This window comes from Gaeumannomyces tritici, assembly GCF_000145635.1.
Source record: "Gaeumannomyces tritici R3-111a-1 unplaced genomic scaffold supercont2.2, whole genome shotgun sequence".
Classification (NCBI taxonomy): Eukaryota; Fungi; Ascomycota; class Sordariomycetes; order Magnaporthales; family Magnaporthaceae; genus Gaeumannomyces; species Gaeumannomyces tritici.
This window is the reverse complement of record NW_008804546.1, coordinates 134293-156745: the sequence shown is the minus strand read 5'-3', so window position 1 is coordinate 156745 and position 22453 is coordinate 134293. Positions and strand designations below refer to the sequence as shown.

General features: G+C 60.9%; 8 protein-coding genes across 8 annotated transcripts; 4 read left to right on the top strand and 4 right to left on the bottom strand.

The window, feature by feature from the left end:
- The first annotated feature begins 119 nt into the window (after nucleotides 1-119).
- GGTG_02609 (paraplegin) lies at nucleotides 120-4104 on the top strand. The gene is made up of 2 exons (XM_009220382.1): nucleotides 120-2574; nucleotides 2680-4104. The coding sequence occupies exons 1-2, from the start codon at nucleotides 504-506 to the stop codon at nucleotides 3534-3536; spliced, it is 2928 nt and encodes a 975-aa protein (XP_009218646.1). The 5' UTR covers nucleotides 120-503; the 3' UTR covers nucleotides 3537-4104.
- A 731-nt stretch (nucleotides 4105-4835) lies between these two features.
- Nucleotides 4836-5718, bottom strand: GGTG_02608 (hypothetical protein; the record flags this gene model as incomplete). Its single annotated transcript, XM_009220381.1, has 2 exons — nucleotides 4836-5574; nucleotides 5657-5718. The coding sequence occupies 2 exons, from the start codon at nucleotides 5716-5718 to the stop codon at nucleotides 4836-4838; spliced, it is 801 nt and encodes a 266-aa protein (XP_009218645.1).
- A 1275-nt stretch (nucleotides 5719-6993) lies between these two features.
- Nucleotides 6994-11357, bottom strand: GGTG_02607 (topoisomerase 1-associated factor 1). Its single transcript, XM_009220380.1, has 3 exons — nucleotides 11131-11357; nucleotides 8569-11056; nucleotides 6994-8508 (listed from the first exon to the last, which is right to left on the bottom strand). The coding sequence occupies exons 1-3, from the start codon at nucleotides 11203-11205 to the stop codon at nucleotides 7340-7342; spliced, it is 3732 nt and encodes a 1243-aa protein (XP_009218644.1). The 5' UTR covers nucleotides 11206-11357; the 3' UTR covers nucleotides 6994-7339.
- Nucleotides 11358-11538: 181 nt separating this feature from the next.
- On the top strand, nucleotides 11539-12869 carry GGTG_02606 (3-hydroxybutyryl-CoA dehydrogenase). Its single transcript, XM_009220379.1, has 2 exons — nucleotides 11539-11729; nucleotides 11817-12869. Exons 1-2 carry the CDS (start codon nucleotides 11601-11603, stop codon nucleotides 12648-12650), a joined length of 963 nt encoding a protein of 320 aa, XP_009218643.1. The 5' UTR covers nucleotides 11539-11600; the 3' UTR covers nucleotides 12651-12869.
- Nucleotides 12800-15498, top strand: GGTG_02605 (anion exchange protein 4). Its single transcript, XM_009220378.1, has 3 exons — nucleotides 12800-13335; nucleotides 13405-13575; nucleotides 13644-15498. Exons 1-3 carry the CDS (start codon nucleotides 13004-13006, stop codon nucleotides 15178-15180), a joined length of 2040 nt encoding a protein of 679 aa, XP_009218642.1. The 5' UTR covers nucleotides 12800-13003; the 3' UTR covers nucleotides 15181-15498.
- A 589-nt stretch (nucleotides 15499-16087) lies between these two features.
- Nucleotides 16088-16366, bottom strand: GGTG_02604 (hypothetical protein; the record flags this gene model as incomplete). Its single annotated transcript, XM_009220377.1, has 1 exon — nucleotides 16088-16366. The coding sequence occupies one exon, from the start codon at nucleotides 16364-16366 to the stop codon at nucleotides 16088-16090; it is 279 nt and encodes a 92-aa protein (XP_009218641.1).
- A 38-nt stretch (nucleotides 16367-16404) lies between these two features.
- GGTG_02603 (hypothetical protein) lies at nucleotides 16405-17492 on the bottom strand (the record flags this gene model as incomplete). The annotated part of the gene is made up of 2 exons (XM_009220376.1): nucleotides 16924-17492; nucleotides 16405-16617 (listed from the first exon to the last, which is right to left on the bottom strand). The coding sequence occupies exons 1-2, from the start codon at nucleotides 17245-17247 to the stop codon at nucleotides 16405-16407; spliced, it is 537 nt and encodes a 178-aa protein (XP_009218640.1). The 5' UTR covers nucleotides 17248-17492.
- A 1459-nt stretch (nucleotides 17493-18951) lies between these two features.
- GGTG_02602 (hypothetical protein) lies at nucleotides 18952-19685 on the top strand (the record flags this gene model as incomplete). Its single annotated transcript, XM_009220375.1, has 2 exons — nucleotides 18952-18960; nucleotides 19014-19685. The coding sequence occupies 2 exons, from the start codon at nucleotides 18952-18954 to the stop codon at nucleotides 19683-19685; spliced, it is 681 nt and encodes a 226-aa protein (XP_009218639.1).
- Between the last annotated feature and the right edge of the window lie 2768 nt (nucleotides 19686-22453).

The following is a 22453-nucleotide window of genomic DNA, read 5'->3' as shown; positions in this document are numbered from 1 at the left end:
CGTTCAAATCTATGCTGCAACTTCTGTCGTCCATGGCGGGGTGCTCACGTGATAGCTCTGGTGGGCCCGGAGCTACCAGCACACTGGCCCGACGCTCCGAGAGCAATTGGAGATTGGAGCTCTGATGGGGGGCCCTCATTGGAAGCGATTGGAAATGAGGGCGGCCGAGTGAACCGAGCTGCGGCGACAGACGACAACTGATCTTTCCACCACTGCTCAAGAGCCGCATCATCCGCAGACCTCGTGCCAGCTGATACGTCCCAGGCGCAAAGAAGAGGGATCCAACCATTGTACCAGCGGCCTGCTTGTCCTGCGTGAACAATCGTTGGAGCAGGAAAGGGTGGCCTGTTTTTTTCTTCCCCGCCGCCGATTTTTTTTCTCTGCCTCGCCATCGCGTCATAAGCTCTCCCGCCGCTTCCGCCTCCCGCCCTTTGGGGGCGCCCTCTTCCGCCACGTCCGATCGCACACACCGGGACACACACACACACACACACCAGCACACAATGTCGAGGCTAGTGCGGTTACCACCGACGGGGCAGCTGGCCCGCCTGGCGTCATCGTCCCTGCGCGCCGCCGCCGCTGCCCCCGCCCCGAGGCCGAGCTTCCACGCCATCCGCCTGCCCCGGGTAACGGCCGTCCTCGCGGCACAGGGAGGGTCGTCGCGGGCCTGGTCGCCGCCGAGCCTGTTCCCGCGCCACTTCAGTCACCAAGCGCCGCTGGCCGCCCGCAAGCGCCCAAACGAGTCCGCGCCCCGCGGCAAGGAGGACCCTGGCAGCAGCAGCAGCAGCAGCAGGAGCACAGAGACGGAAAAGTCGACCGAGCCCGAGTCCGAACCCTCGGAAGGGCCCTCGGAAGGGCCCTCGGAGCCGCCACCGCCGCAGCCGCTGGAGCCGGGCTGGGTCCTGCTGAGCAAAGATGAGCTTGAGCACCTGCCCGAGGTGGTGGAGAGGTTGCTGAAGCCACGAGGCCTGGAATACATGTACACGGATGCGACGGTCCTGAAGGCTGAGGTGATAATCGAGGACATAAAACAACACGGCGTCCCGCCAGAGATGTACGAGACCCTCAGTCCGGTCCTCAAGGACGGCCAATACAGCATCTTCAGCATGCCGGGGCTGTTCCTCTGCTTCGCGCAGTACGGGGCTACGATGGCGCAACGTCGCGGCGCGAGCGAGGAGGGCGCAGTGAACTCGAGGCGGCCCAAGGAGGGAGAGGAGGAGGAGGAAGGAAAAGAGGGGTCGGAGAAGAGCGGCGACAAGCGGTCGAGGAAACCCCGCGGACAGGACCGGGAGCCGGCGTCTGGTAAGGGCCGGGGCCCGCCGCCAAAGGGTCAGGGCAAAGATGGAAGTGGCGAGCAGGGCGGCGAAGGCTTCGGCTTCAGCTTCAACCTGCGCTCGCCCGACAACATGACCGTCTTCGCCCTGGCCGTCGTGCTCAACATCATGTACTTTTGGTTCTGGGATAACCCGTCGCGCGAGGTGACGTGGCAGGAGGTGTGCACCAAGTACCTCGAGAAGGGCCTGGTGGAGAAGTTTGTGGTGGACGGGCACACGGTGCAGGTGCAGCTGAACCGCGAGGCGGTGCGGTCCGTGTACGGCGACGAGGCGGCCCGCGGGCCGATGCTCTACTTCTCCATCGGGTCGGCCGACTCGTTCGAGCGCAAGCTCGAGGCGGTGCAGGACGAGCTCAAGATCCCGACGTCGGAGCGCATCCCCATCAGCTACAGCCAGCCAGGCATCCTGGGCACCCTCCTGGTCAGCTTCGGGCCGACGCTACTGCTCGTCGGCCTGCTGACGTACGCGGCCAGGGGCAGGGGCGGGGCCGGCGGCATGGGCGGGCCCTTTGGCATGGGCAAGAGCCGGGCCAAGCGCTTCAACCACGAGTCGGCCGTCAGGGTCAAGTTCTCGGACGTGGCGGGCATGGACGAGGCCAAGCTGGAGATTGTCGAGTTCGTCAGCTTCCTCAAGACGCCCGAGAAGTTTGAGAAGCTCGGGGCCAAGATCCCGCGCGGTGCCATCCTGTCGGGACCTCCCGGCACGGGCAAGACGCTGCTGGCCAAGGCGACGGCGGGCGAGTCGGCCGTGCCCTTCTTCAGCGTCAGCGGGTCCGAGTTCGTCGAGATGTTTGTGGGCGTGGGCGCGTCGCGGGTGCGGGACCTGTTCGCCGAGGCGCGCAAGAACGCGCCGTGCATCATCTTTATCGACGAGATCGACGCCATCGGCAAGTCGCGCGACTCGGGCCACCGGTTCGGCGGCAACGACGAGCGCGAGGCCACGCTCAACCAGATCCTGACCGAGATGGACGGCTTCAACACGCAGGAGCAGGTCGTGGTGCTCGCCGGCACGAACCGCCCGGACATCTTGGACAAGGCCCTGATGCGGCCCGGCCGCTTCGACCGCCACATCCACATCGATCGTCCCACCATGAAGGGCCGCGCCGACATCTTCAAGGTGCACCTGGCCAAGATCCACACCAAGGAGGATATGGAGTATCTCTGCGGCAGGCTCTCGGCCCTGACGCCGGGCTTTGCGGGTGCCGACATTGCCAATGTCGTCAACGAGGCTGCGTTGGTTGGTGAGTTGTTTTTATTTCTTTCTGTTTCTATTTCTCTCTGTCTCTATTTCTTTCCGTTTCTCTCTTCTTGTAGGATGTGCTGGCTAACATGTCCCCACCGCACAGCCGCAAGAGCAAACGCCGATAGCGTGACCATGATCCACTTTGAGCAAGCAATCGAGAGGGTCATCGGCGGCCTCGAGCGCAAGTCGCTTGTGCTCAGCCCCGAGGAGAAGCGCACGGTGGCCTACCACGAGGCCGGCCACGCCGTCTGCGGCTGGTTCTTCCAGTGGGCTGACCCGCTCCTCAAGGTGTCCATCATCCCTCGCGGCCAGGGCGCGCTGGGGTACGCGCAGTACCTCCCGGCCGGCGATGCGTACCTGATGAACGTTAACCAGCTCATGGACCGCATGGCCATGACGCTGGGCGGGCGCGTGTCGGAGGAGCTCCACTTCCCGAGCGTCACGACGGGCGCCAGCGACGACTTCAAGAAGGTGACGCAGATGGCGACCACCATGGTGACGCAGTGGGGCATGAGCGACAAGCTGGGCCCGCTGCACTTCAACCAGGACCAGAACCAGGTGCAGAAGCCGTTCGCCGAGTCGACGGCGCAGACGATCGACGCCGAGGTGCGGCGCATCGTGGACCAGGCCTACAAGCAGTGCCGCGACCTGCTGACACTGCGCAAGAAGGAGGTGGGCATCGTGGCCGAGGAGCTGCTGCGCAAGGAGCAGCTGTCGCGTGACGACATTGTGCGCCTGCTGGGGCCCAGGCCCTTCTCGGACCGGGACGAGTTCACAAAGTACTTCAACAACGACAGGCCGGGCGCCGCGGGGAACCTGGCCCCGCCGCCGTTCCCGTCCGAGAGGGACGACGCGCCGCCGCCGACGCCGCCCACGGCCGAGAGCGGGCCGCCGCTGCCCCCCAAGCAGCCCGAGGCCTTTAGGGGGCTACTGCTCGACGGGCCCGAGTGGAGGAGGTGACGGGCGGGGGGTCGGGGGTAGCGGGCACGTCCCTTGTATCGATAGCATGAACATGTGTTATATTTATATACCTCGAAAGGCGATTTTTCGTTTTCTGATTCTCCTGTTCATATCAAAATGGCCAGTCGGCGGGCTAGGCTGGACAGCGTCTCGTCGCATTTTTTTTTAGACAGGGTTGGGATTTTTCTTTTGCGGACTTTTAGATGTGGATGGATGGCCGTTCTGGGTTCGACCCTCGTCACTCCCACGGCATTTCCCTCTCTCCTCTCCCCGTATTTTGGTGATGGGCCTTATCCCTAGAGTTGCGGATGGGGGCCTGGCAGGTAGCGAAAATCTTGACGGACGGATTTGTGCCGTTTGTCTTTGTGTTGATGTGTCAGTGTGCTGTTGGATTGGGAAGATGGGTGGCGGGGAGTGAACTGGAACGGGTGAATACGAAGGGGTGTGGTAGCTATTCAAGAAAGAGGAGAAAATGTAGAGTAGGATTGATAAGTAAAAATAACAAACGTGCTGGGTATGGGGTGTCCATCGACCGGTATGGGTAAAGGATGTCGAATTTAAATCATGGAAAACAGTGGAAATTTACCACGGCATGGGCCAGACATTAGCGGTGCTGCTGGGAAGACGGTACATGGAATCAGTCAGAGTATAAGCATTTTATGTATGATTTCAAAGGAGAATATCCCCCTGAGCGGGCAACGACTGGACTGGAGACTGCATTTGCAGCGGCATGGATGGAGTCAAGCGTGGGGTGAGAAGGCTCTTATATTGTGCATGTAAAAAGTTGGCTATCTTCCAAGCACCAGACCAGGGCGCCTCGTACAGCATCCGCCAATATAGACCCCAGCCGATGGTGTCGCCAACTACCGCCGCGCAAGGGAACGCTCGGTAGTGGCCGCTGCCCTTGAGCTCTCGCACAGCCCCCGTGCATAGCCGCTGATCTTGGTGGCCGAGGCTTTATGCCTTCAAGCTCGAACTACAAGATTGGGCGAGTGCGGCAACCTGCTAACAAGCCGGACGATGCAGCCAACACACATGCTTATCGGCCTGTTATCGCTTTATAACCCCCATCGTTTAGGCGGCAATTTAAAAGGGGAAACCCCTTCGGACCCCTTTTAGCTTCCGGCCCTCCGGAGGGTCTACCGCGCACTTCTTCTCCTCGCTTCGCTCGGTGCAATGCACTGCGGGCTTCGCTGAATGTGATTTACAAACAAAGAAAAAATCATTCGGAGCAAAAACGCTCCTTTAAAATCAAAAGAATCCCAGATACAAAACAAACATCTCCTGGAAAATAAACTCTCACCCAAACCTGCTCAGCCAGAAATACTTGTACGCCAGCCAGCCCACGGTGGAGGCGATGCCAATGATGCCCAGCCACACCAGCGACCCCGTGAAGATGATGCCCCTGAACACGGCCCTGGCCTCGTTGAAGTTGTTGCTGTGCGGGAACGGCCGGTCCGGCACGGGCACGCCCAGGATCTCGCAGAGCGGCGCCCACCCGTCGCTGACCCTGTAGAAGAACAGCTTGTCGGCCGGGATCACCCTCCGCAGCCGCTCCTCGTGGTCCCGGATGCTCTCGACCCTAAAGTCGTTGTACCCCAGCCTGTAGGCGATCAGGCGCTCGTGCAGGCGGTACCACCTCGAGTGGTTCCATATCCCCGGGAGGACGCACGCGAAAAAGGGTGCGTACCAGGTCCCGGCCATGTCGGCCATCTTGTACATGGACACGGCCCAGGGGATGGGGTCGCGCGTGGTGCAGACCACGACGGCGTCGGGGAACACGGACAGGATCTCGGCCGCCACCATGTTGGCGGGCGTGTCCATGGTGGAGCTGTAGCCCTCGAGCAGCGACGCGAGGAGGTAGTCGAGGCGCTTGCGGTCCGCGACCGTCTTGACGCCGGGCGTCAGCTCCATCACCTCGAGCCAGGCGTGCTGCTGCTGCCGCGTGCCGCAGAAGGAGTGGATGCCCGAGTCGTGCACGGGGCCGTCGAGGAGGACCTGGAGCGCCTCGTTGAGGGTTTTGGTGCCGGTTCGGGACCTTTTTTTTTTGTTTGGTTTTTTTTTTTTTTGTCTTAGCTGGGAGCGAGCGTCTAGGACAACGAGGACCCGCTTCGACTTACATGCCCGCGCCGATGACGCGGAACTTTGTCCCGGGCACAGGTTTGCTTGGACTTTGTCCCATTGCGGCTTTTCTTCTGCTGCTGCCGTTGTCTGCCAGCGACTTTTTTCTCCAGGGCTGCGTTTGGCCCTACGGGGGTGGGTTGAAGCGAAGGAAATAACAACGGCTGGGTGTGATGTGCAAAAAAAGAAGGAAAGAAAGAAAAGAGAGAAGGAAAAAAAAAAAGCTAGCTTCTTGCCTCAAGATAATTCACATACACGCGAGACGCGCCTGGCCCGAAGTCGGCCGAGTGGCCTTATCGGAGCAACGAAACAAATTGCCAGTTATAATGCACGTACGTGTCCCTATCTCTTCTCCTCCAGTTCGCGGTGCCCAAGGGTCCGGGAATACGGGCAAACAGGGCGGGACATTGAGCCTCTTGGTGCCGGCATTACGTATGCTACACAAGCAAGACCCGGGCTTGGCTATATAAAAACGTTATCAAAAACCTGACGTCGATCCTTCTCTCCTCCACGTGTGTGTGTGTGGTTAGAGTCGCCAGGCCGGCTCGGAAAAAAGGGTGTGGACGGGGTTGGGCCGAAGGGGTGTATGGGGGGAGGAGGGTTGGTTGGTGTTGGAAGCAGGGAAATGGGCGTGGGTACATGTTCTCGAGGAGAGGCCGGGCCTGGCATCCTCCGGCCCGTGCGACACGTCTTTGATGCCCTAGTTTTGGTGTTTCTCCAGTATACTGCCCCCCTCAGCCTATCGCTGCTCTTGTTGATAGGCTATGCTAACTATGGCCTGATGTTCATGTCACACTGCGGGGGAAGAGCCAAGATCCCATGTATCTCCGGCGAGGGTTGCCGGAGTCCACAACAACGGCCAACTTCGGGAACCATCCCGACAGCCGGAAGATGGACCACTGGTGCGCGGCGCTCGGTAATCGGCGGTAGCCCCCCCGACGACTGATAAGTGTATACATCTGGCGGGATGGGCACGGCCAGTGAACTTCAGCCACTTTACCCGCCTTGACAATCTGGAATGAATGAGAGTTTGCGTAGGTAGGTATCCGAGCGGGCGGCCTTCCCAACGGTCTCTTTTGGCTGAAGTGGCTGTCTTTGGGGAAAATGCGGGGGTCATCTGCCGGCTTGGCAGAGCCCCTTTTGATAGCCTGGGGTATGTGTAGGGATGGTGACTGATGAGGTGGGAGCTGCTGTCTGAGCTCCTAGTTGCATTTATGGCCGGTAGCTGTATGTGGTGAGAAGGATCGTTGCTGAAGTCGTAAGTATGTTCACCTGGTAATCAAAGTCACGCAAATGGAAGGTGAATACAAAGGTAAGCAAACCACAGGAGTTGCCTTGTTGATTGGATTTGAAGCTGTAGGGGAAATGTGTCGAATCTGTCTCTCTCCTGACCCTTGAACGCTACTTTGTGGTCACCTGGAGCGGCGGCGCGTACGACAATAGAACGAGATCTGCGGCCTGGGCGAGGCCATCACGACAGCACAAGTCGAGTGTACTCTGCATGAGAGGTCGGGCGTCAGTTGGCTTGATATCACAGGGTATTTCCAATTTTTGCGCGGCCGTCGCCTGCTCGACAACAAGACATAGATAGACAGAACGCAACATGCCATATCTCATACATGCTATGCAATGTCAAACCCCTGAAACGCCGCACCATGTATATAAGTGGACGAATCACCTCCCTATTCATCGTCACTACTATCCACGACGAACCCGGCTTTGGCCCGCCCCCGTTTCTGAGGGGGCGCCTTGGCGACGGGCTCGTCATCTTCATCGTCGTCCATATCGACATCCTCGGCAGCAGCAGCAGCAGCAGCAGCAGCAGGCGCAGCGACCATCTCTGTAGCCCCCTCGTTTTCATCGTCATCGTCGCTGTCGGCAAAGGCAGCCGCTGCCTTTTTGCGGCGCTTGACGGGCTTCTTGGCCGTCTTGCGCTTGGGCGGTGACGGCGACGGCGCCCCCGCCGTGCCGTCGCTGTCGTCGTCATCATCGTGGTTGTCCGACTTGCGCTTCCTCTTGGCGACGGACTCGCTGTCGCTGCCGTCCTCATCATCGCCTTCTTCGTCTTCGTTGTCGTCGCTGTCGTCGAGAAAGGCCGCCTTGTTCTTCTTCCTGGTCACCTTCTTCTCGCCCGCCGCTGCGGCTGGCTTTGTGCTGTCCGCAGCCGACGGCACAATGTCGTCTCCGTCGTCGCCCAGCCCCGCCAGCCGCGTGTACAGCGCGTCGCGGGTCGCCATGCGCTCGCGCTCGCGCGCGAAGAAGGCCGCGTCCGCCTCGGGGTCGTCCTCCTCGTCGCTCGAGTGCACCACGGCCGCCGACTTGATCTTGCGCAACTTCTCGCGCTCGCGCTCCCGGCGCGCCCGTGCCTTCTCGTCCAGCTGATCGTCGGTGGGCGGCTCCTTGTCGCCTTTGCGCCGGCGTGTGCCCTTCTTCTTGCGCGCCGCCTCGTCCGGCTTGCGCGCCGTCGGCCCGCCGGGCTCAAAGAGGAACTCCTCCTCGCCCGACGAGTCGTCGTCCAGCATGCCCGCGACGTCGTCGCCGTCGTCGTCGGCCGCCGCCCTCCTGCGGCGCGCAGCGGCTGCTGCCGCACCGGCTGTTGGCTTGCGCCGCAGCTGGTCCTCGGCCGACTTGCCGTCCTCGAACGCGGGTGGACTGAACTCGGCCGCGCTGATGTTGGTGAGGGACTCGAGCAGGTCGTCGGCGCCCAGTCGCGCGGGTATGATCCACACGGACTCGGGCGTCTCGTCCGTGTCAGGCGACAGACGCTCAAAGCCGACAAGCTTCATGAGAAGACGAAGGTGCGGGTTTTTGAATATTGCCAGCCGACGAGCGTCGGTATCGGGTTGAACGACTAGAACAAGCGTGTTAGAATACTGAGAAGAGATGTCATAAAAATATGCGGATAGCATACCTGTGTCTGAATGTTCCTTGGGCATTCGCGGCTCGCTAGGCTTCTCAGCAGCGCCTTCTTCTCCCTCGGCAGCGCCAGCGCTCGCCTCGACGGATGGCATGGCCATGTCGGCCACCTCCCAGGCACGGCGCTCAGACTCGGCGTCCTCGAGCTTCTGCTTGACCCAGGAAATGTGCTCGGACATGTTCTTGTCCAGCAGCACGGCGACTGCGACGGCGATCTGGCGGTCGAGCCCCTCTATGCCTGCCGTGGGCTTGAACTCGAGCTCGGCGGCGGGCCGGGGTTTGGCCGACGAACCAGACGATATCGTCTGCTTCTCGAAACCGAACTCGAGATAGTGGGCGGTACTGTTGATCTTGGAGAAGAGCATCTCGATGATGAGGGCGGGCCGCTCCTCGATCTTGCGCACGCACTTGCGCGTCACCTGCTTGACGAGCTCCTCCCAGTCGCGGAATGTGGCCGACGTCTTGGGGAGGGCATCCGGGCCTCGCACCATGTTGTATAGCAGGTGGATGATGTCGACGCGGAACAGCATGACGCTCATGTCCTGCTTGAAGGCGACGCGGAAAAAGTAGCGGTGGGCGCGCTTGAGCTGCGCGTCGTCCAGGTCGCGGTAGTACCGAGCAAAAGCCACGAAAGTGTCGACGACACCCTGGGGCACGAAACGGGCCGCGAAGCGCGAAAAGTCAAACTTGCGCTCCTTGCTGGTCCGTTCCGCCTGGGCCTCGTCATCCTCGTCGCCCGAGTCGGCCTCGTCGGGGCCCGGCCCGCCATCGATGAGGTTCTCGCCCTCTCCCTCAGCGGCGGCCTTCTTCTTCTTCTTCTTCTTGCGGGTCCGCTTGCGCGAGCGCACCTGCATGTCCACGTTCTGCTTGGAGTAGGCCTCCAGGATACGGAGGTAGGTGTGGACGAGTTCGGTGCAGGCGTCCAAGTACTCGAACCCTTGGTCCTTGAAGGTGCGTGCAATGTTGGTGATGAGGTCGTGCGTAGTCTCCTCGTAGAAAAGACGGTTAAGGATGTTGTCGGCAATGTCCTCGTTCTCCTCCCCGCCAGCATCTGCCATGTCCTGGACGGTCAGCAGGATCTGGGTGAAGCAGCGCATCACAGTAGTCAGCTCCTGCCAATCCTTGTCGTTGTAGGCCCGATCCATGGCGCGGTTCATTGCGACAAACATCTCCTGGTTTAGGACGGCGGCGACCAGGTTGAAAGGCGACACTTCGTCCTCGGGTGGCGGAGCTGCAGCTGCCGGAGCTGGAGCCGCAGCCGGCTTTTTCTTTTTCTTTTCCTTTTCCTTGTCCGTCTTTATCCTTGCGCGCTCCGCCTCGAGGAACCAGGAGACGAGGTAGAAGAACTGGGCGCGGTGCTGGTGGAGCAGATAGGGGGCGTCCCTCTCTATGGTCTTGCGGACATGCTGGAAGAGCGGGTTAAAGGCCGAGTCGAGAAAGTCCTCGACGAAGCGCCTGAGCTGGGTGTTGGCCCTCGGGTTCAGCGAGACGGGCGGGCCGAGGTCCTTGGGCTCCATCTCGGCCTTGCGCGACTTGCGCGGGGGGCGAAAGGTCTTGGACTCGTCCATCTTGCGTTCGCGGCTGGCCTTGTCGCGCAGGGCGTCCTGGCCCGAGACGGCAGACATCCTGCCGTCGGCGCGCTGGACCCAGACCATGGTGCCGAAGCGGTTGTGGCGGGTGGGTCCCCGCTTGCTGTGTGACTGTAGCATGGCCTTCTCCTTCTGGATCAGGTTGGCGAGGTCGTCGGCCTTGGCGTGGCCTAGGGCGTCCTCGTCGAGGAACAACTTGGGGATGTCGACACGCTTGACCAGGTGGAAGATGATCTCCATGACGATGACGTCCTCGGTACGGAAGTCGTCACCAATGTTGGAGGCCACGGTCAGCAGGGCGAGGAAGACGTCCTGGTACGAGAAGGCGTCGACGGTGGCGGAGCGCGAGATCTGGGACTCGTCGCCGTCGTAGCCGAGACCAGGTGGAGGAGCGATGGCGGCGATGTTGCGGAGGAAGTAGAGCACCAGCTTGATGATGCCCTGGTCGCGGGGCGAGCGGTCGGCGGCGGGGATGGCCATGGAGGGCAGGGCGACGCGGACGGCCGTGTGCAGGATCTGGGCGCCGTCGTAGTTGACAATGTCGCGCTTGTAGGCGAGTTGGGCGAGCTGCAGAACGGGCATGTGGCGATAGTGGTTGACGGTGGTGCGCTCGGGGTCACGCTCGATGGGCCATGTTAGGGGGGTCAGGATCTCGTAGCAGGCGAGGGCGATGCGGGCGCGCAGGCGGCTGTCAGCCTCGGCCTCGGGCCAGAGGGCCAATATGGGGAGCAGGTCGCCGCCCACGGCGTTGGCCTCGGCCAGGCAGCGGGCGACGTCCATGCGGTTCGTCTTTTCATCGTAGAAGCGGATCCATCGCTTCATGTCGCGCAGCACCTCGAGGGCATCATCGCCGAGCTTATAGCGGCCATCGTCGTCGGCACTGGTACCGCCGAGCTGCGGCGGGGAGTCGAGTTAGGCTGGATGGCGTGGACGGTGACGGTGACGATGATAGTCAGGGGCAGACATACCGCCGAGACGAGGCTGTTGATGTGCGCCCGCACTTCAGGGTGAACGACATCGTTGCTTCCTTCAGCCGCCTCCATGATGGGCTCAGGGAGGATGGGCTCGAGCTAGGGCTTGGGCTGAAGCCGGCTGGGAGGTGCAGCGTCGATGAGGTGGTTGTCTTGGGAGGTCCCCACCACAGCCTCGCCTTGGGGTGCATGGGCTGCTTGATGCTGTCAATTGATGGGAGACGCGTTCTGAAATTTCTGGACGCGTCTGGAGTGGGCGCTCTTAGTGCAGCGTGGGGCAATCAATTCCGAGGTTTACCCCTGTACCGGCACGTGCACGACCTGACCCACGCTGGAGCACGGGCCCTGGCCCTACGCTAGGCCGAGGTTAGCCGCACTGAATGGCCCCTGAAGATGATCTCATCAGCTGCTGGAGATGGAGCTGGCAACTTCTCCTCGGAACAAACACCAGCGACGCAGCTGCCACAATGTCGTTTTCGCTTGTCGCCAGGAGCCAGACGGCCAGGATTGCATCGCAGCTGAGATGTTTTAGCTCGACGCCTCTACGGAGGGCCGCTGAGGTCAAGCGGCTGGGAGTGCTTGGCGCGGGCCAGATGGTGAGTTTTGGTCTGACACGTGCTGAACATTACAAATGCTGGAAATCACAAATCACGCAGTAGCCTCTAGCTGACATGCCGAGACAGGGACTCGGGATAGCACTGGTGGCCGCAAAGACGGCCCGGGTGCCCGTGACGCTGGTCGACTCGAACCAGGGGGCGCTGGACAAGTCGCTCGCCTTTGCGCAGAAGCTGCTGGCCAAGGACGTGCAAAAGGCACGCATCAGCCAGGAGGAGGCCGACGCGGCCTTCGGGCGCATCACGTCGAGCACATCGCTGGAGGAGGGGCTGGGTGGGGTGGACTTTGTGATCGAGGCGGTGCCCGAGATCCCGAGCCTCAAGTACGACATATTCGCGCGGCTGGCCAAGGCGTGCCCGCCGCACGCGGTGCTAGCCACCAACACGTCGTCCATCTCCATCACGCGCATCGCGGCGGCCACGACGGCGGACCCGACCGACACGTCGGCCAGCTCGCGCGTGGTGGCAACGCACTTTATGAACCCGGTGCCGGTGCAGACGGGGGTCGAGATCATCAGCGGCTTGCAGACCAGCAGGGCCACGCTCGACACGGCCGTGGCTTTCTGTAAGGCCATGGGCAAGGTGCCATCCGTGTCGGCCGACTCGCCGGGGTTCCTGGCAAACCGGATCCTGATGCCGTACATCAACGAGGCCGTGACGTGCCTCGAGACCGGGGTGGGCGAGCGCGACGCCATTGACGGCATCATGAAGAACGGCACCAACGTGCCCATGGGCCCGCTGCAGCTGGCTGACTTTATCGGGCTCGACACCTGCCTGGCTATCATGAAGGTGCTGCACGCCGAGACGGGCGACTCCAAGTACCGACCCAGCGTGCTGCTGCAGAAGATGGTGGACGCGGGGTGGCTGGGCAAGAAGAGCGGCAAGGGCTTTTACGACTACTGAGGGGGGATACTGGCCAGAGGCAACGGGGGCTTTTCTATGTAGAGTAGAGAAAAGCAAAGCGGCTTGACGTAGTGGTAGTGGTAGTGGTAGTGGCGATTCAGGGGTCCCCGCGGAGGCGCTGTGGGGCCTGCTCAAGAGCCTCAAGGTGTTTGCCGATCTTGGAAATCGGATTGAATGACCAAGTCGATGAAATTCAATCGGCGCCAATTCCTGTTCCAACTTTTTACAAACGCAAAAGGGCAGGCGAATTGCTGAAATCAGCGTTTTGTGCCAGACGACTGTCGTCCAGTCCCGATTTGACGGCTTGTTCCTTCTTGCATGTCTGCAGTGACCGAAGAGACAAGCAAAAAAAGATGGCGGGCCAAGCCCACACCGCATCAAACCAAAACGGTATGGACCGACAGTTCTCCGATGATAACATCCGTCCCGCTGCCGTCGCCCGAAGCCACACCCCGTCCCCCGCCCACTCTAGTCTTGAGCGCGATACCCCCGGCGCCATGGCCGAGGAGCAGGCGGGCAGCGACAGCGGCGGCCGGCGACGGGCCGGGGATCGGTGGTGGAAAATTCACTTCTTCCGGGGCATGATCAACGACGTGCGCCAGCGCCTGCCCCACTACGCCTCGGACTGGACCGACGCCTGGGACTACCGCGTGGTGCCCGCCACCATCTACATGTATTTTGCAAAGTGCGTCGTCTTATAGATATCTATCCTCTCACTTCCGTCCAAGCAGCCACTAGACTAACCCCGTCACAGCATCCTGCCGGCCCTGGCCTTCTCGCTCGACATGTTCACAAAGACCGACATGCAGTTCGGCGTCAACGAGGTCCTCCTGTCCTCGGTCCTGGGCGCCGTGGCCTTTGCCCTGCTGTCCTGCCAGCCCCTGGTCATCGTCGGCGTCACGGGGCCCATCACCGTGTTCAACTAGTAAGTGCGCCTTTTACAAGTCCAACGTTCTGTTTGTTTACTCATACCAACCAAAACCCTCTCTCCAGCACCGTCTACGACATCATGAGCCCCACGGGCACAAACTACCTCGCCTTCATGTGTTGGATCGGCATCTGGTCGCTCGTCCTGCACTGCGTCCTGGCCGTCACCAACTCGTGCAATTGGCTGCGCTACGTCACGCGCTTCCCCTGCGACGTCTTTGGCTTCTACGTCGCCTGCATCTACATCCAAAAGGGCGTCGAGGTGCTGACGCGCCTGGGCGACCGCGAGCCCTTTTACCTCTCCGTCGCCGTCGCCGTGCTCGTCTTTGGCGTCGCCTACCTCTGCGGCCGCCTCGGCGACGGCGCCCTCTTCTCCCACCCGGTCCGCGTCTTCCTCAAGGACTACGGCACCCCGCTGACCGTCATATTCTTCGCGGGCTTCGTGCACGTCGGCCGCATGGCCGCCATCCCGCTCGAGGTGCTGCCGACGGGCCCGGCCTTTGCGCCGACGACGCTGCGGCCGCGCGGCTGGGTCGTCGACTTTTGGAACCTGGGGCCCGCGCACGTGTTCCTGGCGCTCCCCTTCGCCGTCCTGCTGACGGTGCTGTTCTGGTTCGACCACAACGTCTCGTCCCTCATCGCCCAGGGCACCGAGTTCCCGCTCCGCAAGCCCGCCGGCTTCCACTGGGACCTGTTCCTGCTCGGCCTGACCACGGGCGTCGCCGGCCTGCTGGGCCTGCCCTTCCCCAACGGCCTCATACCCCAGGCCCCGTTCCACACCGAGTCGCTCTGCGTCACCGCCCTGGTGCCCGCCGCCGCCGATGGCGACGAGTCCAGCGGCAACGAGCACCAGCCGCCGCCCGCAACCGCAACCGCAACCGCAACCGACCACCCCCCTCCCGCGAAACCCCGCCGCCACGTCCAGCGCGTGACCCACGTCGTCGAGCAGCGCGTCTCCAACCTGGCCCAGGGCCTGCTCACCCTCGGCACCATGACGCCGCCGCTGCTGGCGGTGCTGCACCTGGTGCCGCAGGCCGTGCTGGCGGGGCTCTTCTTCGTCATGGGCGCCCAGGCCCTCGCCGCCAACGGCGTCACGGCCAACCTGGCCTTTCTGTGCCGCGACGCCGCCCTGACGCCGCCCTCGCACCCGCTCCTGCGCCTCCACCCCCGCCGTGGCCGCCGCCCCGCCGCCGTTATCTGGGCCTTTGTGGCCGTCGAGCTGGTCGCCTTCGCCGCCACCTTTGCCGTGACGCAGACCGTGGCGGCCGTGGCGTTTCCGGTATTCATCCTGGCGCTGATCCCCGTCCGCGCCCTGCTGCTGCCGCGCTGGTTCGAGCCCGCAGAGCTGGCCGTGCTCGACGGCCCGGCCGCGAGCGCGCTGACCATGGCCAACATTGGCGGCGTGTACGGGGCGACGGCGGCGGCGGCGGCGGGGCCCGGGGACGGGGTGTTGTTGGATGCTGTCGCGGGGTCGACGGGCGGTGATGATGACGACGTCGAGGACGGGAGGAGGAGGGCAGCGGGGGCCACGTCATCGGCGGAGCCGGTCGAGAAGACGGCGGTAAGGCAGCGGCCGGCGGGGCACGGGGTTGTTCAGGAGTAGTAGAGAGAGGCGGCGGCGGCGGTCGATGGTGGCGGCTCGTTCATAAGCTTCTCGGTGTGCCTTCATGTTCTGCATCCGTTGCCATCTATTGTTTTTTTCATACTTTGCTTCGCATCTCGGCGGGCTCATGTACAGACAGGCTCCGTGTCGGGCGCTGGGGATCGGGGCATTTTGGAGAATAGAAATAGTCAAACAACAAAAACACCGACATCATTTTTAATATTCATTATTGTCTAGTATATAGTGCCACTCTGGTAGCAAATAACAGTTGACCCGGATCTGGAAACACAAGACCGGGCGACCTAGCCACGCTCTCCCTCTTTCTCTCGCCCCCATCTCGATTTACGCTGCTTGGCTCAGACCAAATTACCAAAGGAAATCGTCCAGGTAGCCCATGTTTCGAGGACGGGCATACCTGTTGCGCGAGGCTGGGCTCCCGACGCAGGGGGGTGTTTTTGATTCCGAGCCTTGTTTGGCAAAATCTCGCGCTTGATTAAGCTGACAATCTGGGATAAAAAGAGGGATGGAGAGCCATCCAAAATGCAATTCTCTATTTTATTCTCCGACTAGCCTCGCTCTCTTGGCAACGCGAACCAAGCCAGAGGCAACTTATTTTATCTACATGGCCCAGAAGACCAACAGCCAGCCAGTAATTTTCTTCCGCCTCCCCGTCCCAACGCCCAAGGCACTGTCTAGCGTTCTGGAAAGCCAAGAAAAGTGTTGTAGGAAGTCAAGTTTGCTCGCCTGCGCGTCGCTGCCTCACCCTCGGACCCAGCGGCCGAGGCCTTGGCCACTAGCTAGTGTGTGCTTGGGTACCCGCAGTGCCATCTCCTCAGAGACAGGTCTGATCCGTTTAAACGGCCCCAGCAGCCGGCCCGGCAGCCGGCAACGGCTTGTCGTTCGGCTTCTAACGGTTCTGACTGCAGTCCTGTGCAAGGGACGCCTCTCCCCCCCGCGCGCCTATCGTCGGCACCCGCATAATGCAGAGGAGGGGGGGTCGGGATATAGGCGGGTCCAGGTGGTCATATACCGATAGTGCTGGGGAAACCATACCTGTCAGGTGCATGACGGACTCTTCGGCCGCAATGTAGAGACGTCCCCGCGATGCTGCTACGGGCCCCCGCATGCTTGGCTCCATCGCCGGCTCGCCGCTGGTCTTGCTTGCTTGCCTCGTGTTGCCCTGCATGGGACAGAACTGCGTTTTGATGGGTGGGGAGACGCGGATCAGGTGGTCTCGGACCGTGTTGCTGCTTCAGGCATGGCTTCGATGAGCGCCGGCGCGCATCCTGCGGGTGGGTTAGCTGTGCAAATGGTAGGTCCAATATACCCGTCTCCATGTACAGGGCTCTGACAGCCGGCAACAGCGAGACCTCGCTCTGTGCTGACCACCATGTAGACCGGGAGTCGATGCCGGTCGTCCTTGCCGACGAGCTTTCGCTGTCCGTTGAGTTTTTATTCCCATTCTCCGTCATTATTCACTTTTCTTGATGGGAGAATATCGATGTAAGGCAGGAGCCAAGCCTTTGATTTGATATCAGTGCTGGATTGCAAGGCTTGCGTGTCTTGTTGACTTTTCATAAAGTCCCCTCACCGCTGGAGCACAGCCAAGTCATGACCAGCCAGGCCTCCCCGGCTCGCTTCTCTTCATGCAGAGATTGTCGATATACAGGGGGGTAAGGACTAGGCCAAGGGAGGTATGTCGAGAGCAGTATGCATGATGATATTGCAGGTTTCTTCTCTCACCCCTCTCCTGATGATGGTCGTCTTCTGACGGGTTCCGCCACCCCTCTCCCGCAGGAAAGTGCTTGCCGACGGCCATCTGCCGGATGCCGGATGCCGGCTGATCTGCTGAAGAGGCTTGTATTTTTTTTCTTTGAAGCCGGAGGCCGAGTCGGGATGAGACAGTGCGAACGGTAGGCGCGCTCTGGCTGGGTTGGCAGCAATAGATTTCCGCACAACTAGTCGCCAAGTTGTCTGCCACCCCCGAGCAGTCCGTTGACAGCGGCCGCTGGATGGAGCACCCGTTAGAGCGTGCCTCCTTCTTGGAGCGAAACCAAGATTGGCCATGGTGACGAGTTTACCGTGCCGATGAGAGCTGGGGTCCAACGACTTGTGTCAATATTCCGCCTGAATGACAGCAGGACCAGTTCGGATGTATTCAAGCGTGCCCACTGGAGAGCACGCCAGCAACCAACCGGGAATCCGATCCTTGAACAAGGTGTTACTGGCGGCTCTTCCAGTACGAACCCCCACCAGCTCGTGATTACTCCCGTGATTGTATCCGGGTCTGCCGTCGCGGTATCAGGGCAGGGCCTCTAGGATCAGGGGTGGGAGGGTAGCGAGTGGCACAGGACTCGACAGTTGTTGTCTGGAGTTGTCTAGACACAGATGAGGCGCAGCTGCACTGCCCTGTTGACTGCCACAGTGGCACAGCTGTCTAACCGGACGGAAACACGAGAGAAAGGAGTGCAGGAAGCATGGAGGCGGAAGCATGGTCTAAGGAGCCACTAGTAACTGACAGCCCAGCCGCTTCACCGGCCCTCGGCACCGACGGGCATTGCTCCTAGGCGTTACCGGTACCACACTTCTGGTAGCCGCGCAGGGGAGGGGACACACCCCTCCAAGCGCCTGGACCGCCCTTTTGTTAGATATGGGAAACAAACATAAGGGAAAGGAGAGACTCGTGAGTCGGCGGCCCAGGTGACGCGATGTGACGTGCAACCGCAGCTTTGGGGCCACACAAGCGACGACGCTAAAAAGGGGGAGGGGTGTAGAAGAGAATAAGCGATCCGGCTGCTGGAGAACCAGGGGGCGGTTGCTAGCCGGTGCTGGCTAGTTGTCTACAGGTGCCTACCTGGGCAGGGAAGACGACATGACAGCTTCCGAGAGGACTCGGGTGGGTTTTAGGCAAAATGGCCAAAACCGAGAGCGCAGGCAGAAGACGCAGGATGCACACACACCCGTGATGTGAGCCGGGGCAAGCTGCGGCAGCGGGGCAAGCTGCGGCAGCGGGGAAGCGACGCGGGCCAAGACGAGTTGGGTCGGGAGGTCACGAGATAAACGGGAAAGTGGTTGGATATTGGAGTATGAGCAGGGACCCGGTTTTTGCAGGCTCTGGATGGTGACGGATCAGCAGCCGTTTACTACACAGTAATGAGGTAGGCCTCGGGTCTTGATTGAGTTAATAAAAATGGGAGGCTAGGAGGGTTCACTTTTAGATCAGAGGCAAGGCCAATCGACCCGCCTCGAGGCTAGACCAGGTAGCGGCCATCTCCAGCTCTTGGGAGAGGTGGAAGCTGCCATTCAATCGTTTTATTCTCCGGGGGAGCGTGGTAGCTAGGGTCGTCTTGAGGGTTGTGTGTGTGTGGCAACGGCCGCTTTCTCGTTGACAAGGCCAGGTTCCGAATGCGACGCCGAGAGATTAAATGATCCTCCAACCGAAATGGCCCGGATGGTTCTCGCGCTTGAATCTCCCTGCTCGGGAAACGTCAGCTGGGCAAGCGCAGAGGATTGGCACTCACAATCCCAATGGACTGGCTGCAATGGACTGACTGCCAATGGACTGGGGCTTGTCTTTTTCCCCCAGACTTTTTTTCGCAAACACCTCAACCGGCTTTTGCTGTGGGCTGCCCCATTGCCTGTGGGTCTCCGCTCCCAATCCGGCATGGCGTGGACCTGGATTTCGTGCATGGCGTGTGCAACCTGGACCGTGCACGAACCACGCCAATCTGAACAACGGTTCAGGCCAAGATCAGCCAACCACGGTCCATCATGTACCTCGTAGGTGCCCTACCTCCTGTCTCACACCTGGCACTACCACCTACCACCACCAGCCTACCGCCCACGCCAGCAATGGCACGCCCATCTCCGAGATCCCTGTGCCGCTACGACGTTGGCTGGACCTCTGCCTGGCCCTCTGCCTGCCCAGATGTCGCCTCTGTCCCCCTCGTATAGCGGCCACAGCAGTCAGCGGCAGCTGCAGTCCCCTGGACCCCAATGCTGCCCCATGGTTCCCACAGCGTCCCCCCATCACGCCTCGCTTCCGCTGCCGAGTGGCCCACGGGGGCGAGCGACCTGGGCCGGGCTGGACCAGCTGGCCGCCGTCCGCCGCCTGCGTCGTGCAGGGCGGTGGCAAGGCCGCGCAGCCTTGGTTTCCCCAAACTAGGAGCCTCTCGGCTCTGGGCTTCGCCCCGCTGTCGCCGCCCCTGTCGTGCCAGACGCGCGTTGCCTGGGCCGCGAGGGCCGCCGGGCCCTCCGGCCTTCTGCGTGTCCTTGTCCTTGTCCTCCCTGACCTCGACCCCAGGGGGAAAGGTCTCCGGGGGTACGCGCGCCGTGAATTCTGGTTCCGGCTCGAGGGCTGCGTGGTCGGCGGGTGCTTCTGGGCTTCGGCTTGCTCTTTTCGGCTCGTCTGCCAGAGAGGGGCTTCGGTATCGACGGACCGCCGAGGACTTGCCAACGCCTGGACCCAGGCTGGTCGTTCTGGATTGTGGTACCAGCTGCCTTGACACAACCGATAGCAGCTCGCAACCTCGACACTGCACCCCCCTCGCCAAGCACAAGCCCCACTGAGTAAGCAGACTGCCAAGTTTGGCCCATTTCTTCATGCGGTAGGATCCGCGTGCCAATGGATAGGCAGGAAGGCCAATGTAGTATGCGTTCCGTATGCAGCTGCGACTCTACCTCAGCTCTTCTGTTCACTGCCACCTCCCCGGCCGGCCTATGCGGCGGCGGCTTGTGCAGATCAGCGGTGTCCCTCTGCTGCGCCGCCGCCCCGCCTGATGCCCTGAGCTCGCACTGCATAATACTGCAGGCGTCATCCTCCATTCCCTTTCATGTCCCTGCCCGCCCGTACAAACCAGCCGGGATGCCCACCTCCTGGGAGCGAAGCAAATTTGGCACAATGCCATGAAAGAGGCATTCGCTTCCAACGGCGCAGGGCAGTCCAGCTAGGCCGGGCTGTTTCTGTGCTTGCCGCCGTCCTATATCATCCCATGCGCACGCCACGATAGCATCGCACATAAACAAGCCCCAGAAATTACCTCCCTCTTGACACGCTTTGCACAAGTAGATGCGTAGTGGCCAAGACGACAAGGGTCGAAGGGCGCGGACCAGGCGATCGAGGCAGTTCGAGTCTGACAGCCGGCATTCCTGCTCAGGGAGATCTCGATGTCCGAGGCGGGGTCGGGCCGGAAGCAAGGCGTGCTCGAGTAAGGGAGGAGACGTCAAACCGTCCATCAGATTGGGTCCGACGACGGTGCGGGGCGTGTGTGCGTCGAAACGACGATGAAAAGAGAAATAAACAACAAAAGCTATAATCCTCACACGAGAAATCTCCCATGGGCCATGCTGTTCCCGGATCCGAGCCCCCGTCTGTGAGTCCAACCCTCTTTCTCCCCCCTGCAAAGCCCGGGCTTCCTCGCCCTCTTGCCCTTTACTTCTTGACACGTTTACGGCATGCCAAGAAGAGCAGACGAAAACCGATCCAAATCGATCGAGATGCCATCAAGCCGCTGCCTATATATATATGAGCACCGCGGCATGTGCCTCCCGATATAGCGCCCCCGGGCCGGGATGCCCTGCACGGCCTGGCGCGTTTCCGCCGAGCCTCAGGTCCGAGGCATGTTATATAGACCTGATTACGTACGGCGGCTGGCCGAGGGGTAGACGTCTGCCCGCCGAGGCTAGCAGGAGGGGAGGAACTCAATTCAAGACCCCATGCCTTTTCTGGTGCTTGGCATGATCTTTTTGGGCTGGGCCACACTCACTCGCTCGCTCGCCAGCCCCTGCTCCGTTGCTTACATTTCCAATCTATCAAGGAGACACACGCCCCCTTTCTATTTGACCTCGGTCGCCCACGGCCTGGGCTGTTGCTGTCTAATACTGCCCCTCACCCGCCGATCCTTCTCCAGGCCACACTGTCTGCTGTCGTGCCACCCGACACTGTCTGATTCAACTGTCTCTCTTCTCCTCCCCTGGCCTGGCTCTGTGCGTCTGTGTGCTAGTGTAGAGTGTACCTTTTCCACGGCTATGACCTGCTGTGTAACGCGAGTAAGTCGTTCCTCTGTGTTCCCATGCCCAACCCAGCTTCCTAGCGCCCCCCGTCGGCTCCGTTGGGCTTTCTTTTTGAGCAGACAAAAAATACCTCTCCCCTCCCTTCCGCTCGAACGGCTCCTCGGTGGAAAGGGCCGTGCTCGGACAGGGCGGGTTGTGCACGGCCGACGGTTCACGCCTCTCTTCCCGAAGGCCACAAACCCGTTTGCCGCACACTCGTGGCATGCTAGCCATGTGTGGCCCTTGCTCTTCAAACCCCATTCGGGTTGTGTGTGTGGACGGGCCAGGGACAGCACTGGCCACAATCGTTTCTGTTACGTTTTTGGTGTAGCCTCGAGGGCCGTGCGTGCCGCTACCCCCTCGACTCAACTCGTGGCCTCCCCGGCCCGTCCTGTGTCGCGCGGCCTTTTTTTTTCTTTTGTTTCTTTTCAGTGTGGCTCTCAGCCGGTCCATCTCGTGCAACCCACTCACAACCTCTAGCACGTGGAGTCACTGCTGTGCCCCCTATCCTCGCCGGTATCGGTTTTTTTTTTTTTTTGCAACATATCCCAGTATGGCTTTGGTTGCCTCAGGTCGACCGACACTTCCCTCCTCCAGTTAGCTGGATAAAAGTACAAAAACAAAAAAAGAAAGGCTGGGTCCAGATCGCCTACTAGTACGTTTCCCTTTGACAATTAGCCATATGTGTACGCTGGGGGCATTAGCGTGAGGTTGCTCTGTGGGTTGGGTGCTCAAATAAGCTGGAACTCAGGTTGTGCTCTCGTCCGTTTTGTCAGCAAGAGACCCGTGGGGGGACCATCCCCAATGGGGCCAAGGCTGGAGGGGATGGGACGGAAGGCGATGACACCCGGGGGAGTCTGAGTTGACGGGAGGGCGGGGAACGTATCTTGACGCCGTTTGGGATAGTTTCGCATTCTGAGTGCTCAAAGTACCGGGCTTGTACCTTTGCTCTTTCTTCGTCTTTACTCATCACCGCTTTCTAATTCTTCAGCCACCCCAACGTTCATGTTAAAGGCACTCCCGGGTTATGAAAGAAAGAGGGCCCCTCCCAGTTGACCAAACAAGCTTCATTTCTGCACCATCCCAAGTCTCATGTACTGGAGAGAAAATGAAGGAACACGAGAGAGAGAGAGAGAGAGAGAGAGAGAGAGAGAGAGAGAGAGAGAGAGAGAGAGAGAGAGAGAGAGAGAGAGAGAGAGAGAGAGAGAGAGAGAGAGAGAGA

Excerpts from the sequence above, each read along its gene's own strand:
- GGTG_02605 (XM_009220378.1), top strand. The coding sequence starts at position 13,004 with ATGGCGGGCCAAGCCCACACCGCATCAAACCAAAACGGTATGGACCGA. Across the intron at positions 13,336-13,404 it reads ATCTACATGTATTTTGCAAA|CATCCTGCCGGCCCTGGCCT; the intron begins GTGCGTCGTCTT and ends ACCCCGTCACAG. Across the intron at positions 13,576-13,643 it reads CCCATCACCGTGTTCAACTA|CACCGTCTACGACATCATGA; the intron begins GTAAGTGCGCCT and ends CCCTCTCTCCAG.
- GGTG_02607 (XM_009220380.1), bottom strand. The coding sequence starts at position 11,205 with ATGGAGGCGGCTGAAGGAAGCAACGATGTCGTTCACCCTGAAGTGCGG. Across the intron at positions 11,057-11,130 it reads TCAACAGCCTCGTCTCGGCG|CTCGGCGGTACCAGTGCCGA; the intron begins GTATGTCTGCCC and ends TCCCCGCCGCAG. Across the intron at positions 8,509-8,568 it reads CAAGGAACATTCAGACACAG|TCGTTCAACCCGATACCGAC; the intron begins GTATGCTATCCG and ends CGCTTGTTCTAG.
- GGTG_02606 (XM_009220379.1), top strand. The coding sequence starts at position 11,601 with ATGTCGTTTTCGCTTGTCGCCAGGAGCCAGACGGCCAGGATTGCATCG. Across the intron at positions 11,730-11,816 it reads TGCTTGGCGCGGGCCAGATG|GGACTCGGGATAGCACTGGT; the intron begins GTGAGTTTTGGT and ends ATGCCGAGACAG.
- GGTG_02609 (XM_009220382.1), top strand. The coding sequence starts at position 504 with ATGTCGAGGCTAGTGCGGTTACCACCGACGGGGCAGCTGGCCCGCCTG. Across the intron at positions 2,575-2,679 it reads CAACGAGGCTGCGTTGGTTG|CCGCAAGAGCAAACGCCGAT; the intron begins GTGAGTTGTTTT and ends CCCACCGCACAG.